The 6896-nt window shown below is 38.5% G+C and overlaps 1 protein-coding gene across 1 annotated transcript in view; it reads left to right on the top strand.

Moving 5' to 3' along the window:
- The window catches only part of LOC106524673 (xenotropic and polytropic retrovirus receptor 1 homolog), a gene marked incomplete in the record, with an annotated part of 79454 nt that overhangs the window by 55185 nt on the left and 17373 nt on the right, over positions 1-6896 (top strand). Inside the window, 4 exon segments of the mRNA XM_014018574.1 lie at positions 601-698; positions 854-1033; positions 4723-4888; positions 4971-5165. Coding sequence (XP_013874028.1) covers positions 601-698; positions 854-1033; positions 4723-4888; positions 4971-5165 — 639 coding nt within the window.

Raw genomic sequence — 6896 nt, 5'->3', positions numbered from 1 at the left:
CAAGTTTGACAGTGTAAGGTACTATGGTAAACTTAAATTTATTTGCTTTCCCAGAAAGCAAATAAATAACAACATACATGTCAACTTAAATGGATTGTCCGTAAGCGAGGCTGACCCCCMACTGCCCAGGTGTGAGTTGTATGGATTTTTTGCAAAATGTACGGATTTTTGAGTCTTTTTATCAGGTAAACGTCCGAAGAGGTTGACATGTATGGGACATCAAAATACAGACTTGTTATTTAGTTTGTCTACCTGAGAGGCACTACTAGCCCCTCCCCCGTCAGAGTGTCAGAGCAGGACGAGTCAGTGCAACGTCAATCAAATGAGAGAGAGGGTGGGGGYGAATCCTGCATTGGGGGGAGAGAAAATGTTTTATGAGTGGTTTATTTTTCCTGTAATACTTCATTATAGTTTTTTAAGACAAAGCTAACTGAAAGGGGCGCTGAGCAGAGTTACAACCAGAGATTACAAATAATTACTTTTTTTTTCTTCTGCAGTTTGGCGCCCCCTCCAGCAGATGGCGCTCTAGGTGACCGCCTAGTTCTCCTATGACAAGAGGTGGTGGTCAGACTGATGGGTTTGTTTTTGTGTCTTTATCAGGAATCAACACTTATGGCTGGAGGCAGGCTGGAGTTAATCACGTTCTCATATTTGAACTCAATCCCCGAAACAACCTGTCCCATCAACATCTATTTGAGGTCAGAACACCACCACCACACACGTTAACTCCATAAAGAACCATAAAGATTAATTAGCTGAAAATCCTTGTTTTTYTGACATTCAGAATAACAATAGTTTCACTTTGACAAGTAATGGATGAACATTATAAATGAATGTGTGTGTGTTTTAACAGATTGCAGGCCTGCTGGGGGTGCTGTGGTGCGTCAGCCTGCTATCCTGTCTCTTCCATGACCACATCCAGGTYCCAATGCAGGCCAACCCTTTAGCTCTTTATGGCTTTTTCCTCCTGTTCCTCATCAACCCTTTCAAGACCTGCTATTACAAATCTCGCTTTTGGCTGCTCAAACTATTGGTAAAGTCATGTTTACCTAATGAACTGTGTGGTMCAGTCATCAAAATATAAAGACAAAGTTAGGATATTTTTAGTTGATATTTCATATCTGCCTTTATTTTTCYATACAAGTGAACACGATCTAGAACAGGTTTTTTTTTTATTCCTTTAAAAAAAACAGTTACTCCAGATTTTACTGGAATTGAGCTGCAGATGTTTGAACAATGTTGAAGCAAATGTTGCTTGTCATTTTTAGGTAGATGACTGTAACTGTGAGTTATTACGTAGAAAATACTATCAGTTAACTAGATGATTTGTTCTTTTCTTGTCTAAATCTGATTAGAAGGGATGTTTTTTACATGTATTTGTTAAAAGTATTTCCAGGGCTATAACTATAGTTAGGAAGACCTGCCTTGATTTATTGTAGTTCTTTTTCAGCCTGGTTTGGTGTTTGTGAAATTAATACAGAATGCTTTAATAAGGCTTGTTAAAGCCCAGCTTTTTTTTTCTTATCCCAATTTAGTCAGTTCTACCCTAACCCTAACCACCCACCCCCCGCCGGAGGACAGATATTTTGGATACCAGTAGTCACAAAGAGCTTTATCTTAGCTTTATTTTAACACCTAAATTCTGATGTTAAAGTGCCATGGCAATGAAGGTCAATATTTATTTTTGTTTAAAATTGTTTATTCATTTTATTTAAAACCAAAAATTTTATACACATTAAAAACAAAAGATATACACAGCATATATACACAATAAAAAATATATACAAATCAAACTGAAATGAAAGGAGACGGAGGAAGAAGAAAAATCTAATAATTTCTGCCCCTTTTTTCTATAATTAATTTAAAGCAATAATAATTAGGAAAAGAAAAAACAAAAACAAAACAATAACTTCAATTCATTCACAAACAACACCTTAGATATACATTATAGAGTTTCATATTACTTTAACAAACTTATTTTTGTCTTTCTCTTAAACAAACACAATGAACTGGCATTTTTATAATCCCTTTCCAGAGTGTTCCACAATTTTTATTATACAACATAAATTATATGTAAATAACTCAAATAACGGGAGGCTGGGATCAGTTAGTCGTTAGTGTCAGGTTGAAATCCAGGCTGTAGAAGGAAGTGCATCCAACATAAAACATGAGTTCACTCGCTGTGGCAAGCCCCGCAAAAGGAAACAACAACAATGAGCCAAATTAACAAGCAACACTGGTTGTAGGAACGATATCATTTTATATTAAGGTCTCAAAATTACACAGGGCAAAGTAAACTGTATCTACAGAGTTCTAAACAAATAAAATGGAAAAGCTAATTAGCTTTAAGATGAAGGTAAAAACACAGAATAAAACAACACTACTACATTCAAGGTGGCGACAGGTGTGGCGATGTATTCTGTAGTTGCCTGTAGTCCCTGATCAGCTCTTGATCGGTATAAAAGCTTAGGACCAGGTGATAGCAGAGGATGTTTATTGAATTTTCTTGTGACAAAATGAAATAGTTCTAACCTCATTAAGCTTCTCATATTATTATTATTATTATTATTATTATTGGACTGAAGGGTCCAGGTGGTTGTATGAGATGTTTGGTGCTCTTGCCACAGGGGAACTACAACAACTGAAAGCTTGATCATCAGGTTGCAGTTCTTTCTCTGATTTTCTTTTGTTTGTTAGGTTTGATCATTATTTCAAACAAATTTGATTTTCTTTGTACCGTCTAAAAACTGAGAACTTTCAAAGTTTAATAAAATGAGTCTAAACCAGAGATTCTTAACCTATGGGCCGCGGCCCAATTGTGGGCCGTGAGCGCCACCTTGAGGGCCTCAAAAGAACAACAGTTTTTAACTTTGGGCCACAGAGGGCCGTGGGACCACATTGATTTTAAATAAGGTGCAATACACTTTCTCACCACTAGTAGCAGTAGTGCACCACTCAGATGTTTAACAACTTTTTAATATGTAGAAGAAGAACCTTAGAAACCTGCTGAGAATGGAAACTTATTTTAAATGAAAAGTAGAAACAAAAATGAAAGTAACTCATCAAAAAACACCAAAGTTTGTCACTAATATGAAGAGCAGCTTCTGTTTTTACCATGTAATATTTTAAAAGTTCAAAACATTATCAAATACAGTTGCAGATACAACTATATTTTAATATACACTTATATTATATTACACAATAATTTGCTCTCCTGGGGTCTCATTTATAAAGAATTGCGTGGAAACCATAATAAAAGTGAGCGTACGGCCAAAAGGCGGAAATGGCGTACGCAAAAAAATTCAGATTTATAAAACCGTGCGTACGCATGTTTCTGCGCATCTTTCCTTTATAAATCACAGCCGCACGTCAGAGTTTGAGCACGAGGTCCTCCTCAGGTTCTACCCTCTACATGCCCACATTCAACCATAAACAGTCAATGTAAAGTACCTCATGAATGTTAAGATGTATTTAAATCAGTCAGCTGATCAGTGATTGGTTCAGACACACTCCTTCATGTGTCTGGAGGATGACAGGTGCTGACTGACAGCTGCTCACCTGAACACAATGTCTGTAACTGACACAGATTTTCCATCATTTTGTTTAAGAGTAATCTAACCATTTTTATAAAAAACAAATCTCATCTTCAAATTAATTTTCCCTCAGAGCCTGCAGGACGATTAAAAACAATAAAAATTTAATTAAATAAGTCAGATAAAATTAGAAATAAGTCCACCGCTCTTCTCCTCGTCCTCTCCCCCTCCTGCCTGCTCTGTTATCCACAGCAGACACCCCCCCGCCCCACACACCGCGCGCACGTGACAAACATGGACTTTAAACGTGAAGTTTTATAACATCCACACTGGTGAGGTGGATGCGCCCTGCACGTGTATCCAAAGCGTGACTTTTGCTGTCCTGCTGTTCTTGGAGGGGTCTGTGGGTCAGGGAGGTGTCTGTGGGTCAGGGAGGRGKSKKYKGKKSRKSRRGGAGGGGTCTGTGGGTCAGGGAGGAGGGGTCTGTGGGTCAGCGTCGTCTGAGGAGGAAGCAGATGAATGGAGTTGCACACGGGAACTTTTATTTAAGATTGAAGTTTTTTTATTTCAAAGGTCCTCATGGCTCAGCAGCAGAAGCATAAATATTACTGTTAATAAAGCTGAATAAAAATCTAAGTCTGATGAAGGTAAATTAAATCTCTGACAGTGATCATTGCACAGTGTGGCTCTAATTCTTCACTTCACCATCTGAGTCGCAGTTTCACGTCTCCAAAATGAGCGGACGCTGGTGTGAGGCACCGCACATTTTCACATCAAGTTTGGATTTTATAAATCACAACCTTGGCGTAAAAAGTGGCGTACGCAAGTTTCTGGGCTCAAATTGTGCGTACGCCAGTTTTATAAATCCGACCCCTGAGGAGTAAAATCATACCTGACTGGAGGCACTGTTAAATTCTGAACTAACCTAACAAATGAGAGAAAAACAAATAGTTGAAACATGATGATGGAGCTTTCACAGGTTTTACAGTTCTTCTGCGGCACAACAGTTCACCAGGGACAAGTTTTCAGCAAACACTTTTTTGCTGCTTGARAAAGTGGTGGAACACATCTCTGTGTTCTCCCCATTTAGACGCTGATTTATTTATTTAGCGCTGAAGGAGCAAGCTGGTGACGTGTAAAACTGAACCTGTAAATGTTGTTGTTTAAACTCCTTTTTGTCGCTCCACAGTTTCGGGTGGTCACTGCTCCTTTTCATCATGTTGGCTTTGCTGACTTCTGGCTGGCTGACCAGCTGAACTCTCTGGTGGTTGTTCTGATGGATCTGGAGTATATGATCTGTTTCTACAGTTCTGAGCTGATCTGGACGGAACGTGACGGACTAATCCGTGACACCTGTGAGATCTTACACTGTCAGTATTGATTGTGTGGTTACAAGCTGTGAAATAAAGCAGTGTTGTTAAATGTTCTTGTGTTCAGCAAACAGCATGTGTCACACCTACTCCTATGGCATCCGTGCTGTCATCAAGTGTCTTCCTGCGTGGTTCCGATTCGCCCAGTGTCTGCGACGTTACCGGGACACCAAACGGGCTTTTCCTCATCTGGTTAATGCTGGAAAGTACTCTACGTCCTTCTTTGTGGTCACCTTCTCTGCCCTCTACAGCACACACAGAGGTAAACTGGGATCTTAGACTCTACTCTTAATAACAACTTGATTTGTATGAACAGAAACTATCACACTAAACCAGACTTATCCACATTATTCCCATGGCCATCAGGCCTTGCATGAGTAATATGGGTGTCCTGGTACTGCTACTGGTATTGTGTTGTTCTGAACCAGCATTTTTTACAAGTACTTGTACTCAGTCTAGGTCTGTTGGCCTGTAAGGATGGAGAGCCACCTTGTTCTAATTAAAGAAGTGTGTTTTTAAAGTCGTTATGTAATATTTAAGTTCTACCTCAGGAAGTACTCTATATTAGTACTCATTGTATGAGTACCAAAACTGAAGTACTTGTTCTCATACTCTGAGGAAAACTGGTATCGGGACACCCCAACGAAAAGTGTCATTACTCTGCCTTGGGCAAGGAAAAAAAAAAACGATGGTACATCTGTTCTCACACAGTACACAGTCTAACTCCTTCCCACTTGACTATATTGGGCTAATATTACGTTAAGGTTTACAGTGGTACCTTGACTTAAGAGTGTCCTAACTAACGAGTTTTTTGAGATACAAGCAGTCTCAGATATATTTTTGCTTTGAGTTGAGAGCTAAAATTTGGGTTACGAGTGAACTTCACACATCCCACCGCTAGATGGCGCTACAAACGCAGGAGTGAACACCGCAACAGGTGTTCACTGTCTCAGTTAGCTTTAAGCAGTTAGCTCGTGGTTAAAACATTTGTGTTCCACCCGCAGTTATTTTTATAAAACTTCACGAAGCAGCTTTTGCCAACTATGGGACCAAAAAAGGTRAGAGCAAAGGATGGCGCTGAGAAAAAGAAGCGGATGATGTGCATTGAACTGAAGAAAGAAATTATTGAAAAACACCAGAAAGGTGTGTGTGAGCGCAGTACTTCCACAGTCTGCACCACATTGAAGTAGTACCTTTTACAGTGTACTTACCTAATAAAACTACTGTAGTTCATTGCAGAAAATACATTCTGTTCTGTATTTTTATTCAATTTTTGTTATTCATAATGATTTTACTGGAATAAAACATGTAACAAAAAATAGTAGTGTTTTTTGGGGGTCCAGAACAGATTAAGGGCTTTTCAGTTTATTTCTATGGGGAACACTGATTTGACATACTGTACAAGTAATTTGATTTTAAGAGCTCCACCTCAGAACAAATTAAACTTGTAGCTCAAGGCACCACTGTACATACATTCCCTGTTCAATTCCAGTTCAAAAGAGCACATTAAAAAAATTACAAATATTCMCTCTTCAAACCCTCCATCAACATCGGTGTACCTCTGGGTTTAGATGGTTTTATCAATGCTGCCAAATTTAACTGTTTATGGTTTGATTAAAGGAGAGGATCTTAATTGCTAAATTGACCCTTTCTGAGCCCACCCTCTCCAGTTTTGTGCTTCAATCAAAGTCAAAGAAAGTGTTTTAAACCTATTAGAAAGAATTTGTTGTGATCCCCTGGAGCTTTTTAAATTCAGGTAAATGATAATATTCTTTCTTTTTGTCACATATTAACCATACCTACGCTTGCATTGATGCAATTTTCATTTTTTGTTACTAGAAAATTAATTTATTTAATATCTCACTGTAAATATGACTATCATGGGCCATGCTTCAGTTTTCATTAATATTTATTTTCAGAAGTGTACTCATTCTTGACTACTAGACACACTTCTACAGATAATGAGTTTTGCCCTATTTGCACAGGATAAGCA

The sequence above is a fragment of the Austrofundulus limnaeus genome, unplaced genomic scaffold, assembly GCF_001266775.1.
Source record: "Austrofundulus limnaeus strain Quisiro unplaced genomic scaffold, Austrofundulus_limnaeus-1.0 Scaffold195, whole genome shotgun sequence".
Lineage (NCBI taxonomy): Eukaryota > Metazoa > Chordata > Actinopteri > Cyprinodontiformes > Rivulidae > Austrofundulus > Austrofundulus limnaeus.
Note: the sequence above shows the minus strand (reverse complement) of the source record. Positions and strands in the feature narration are given on the sequence as shown.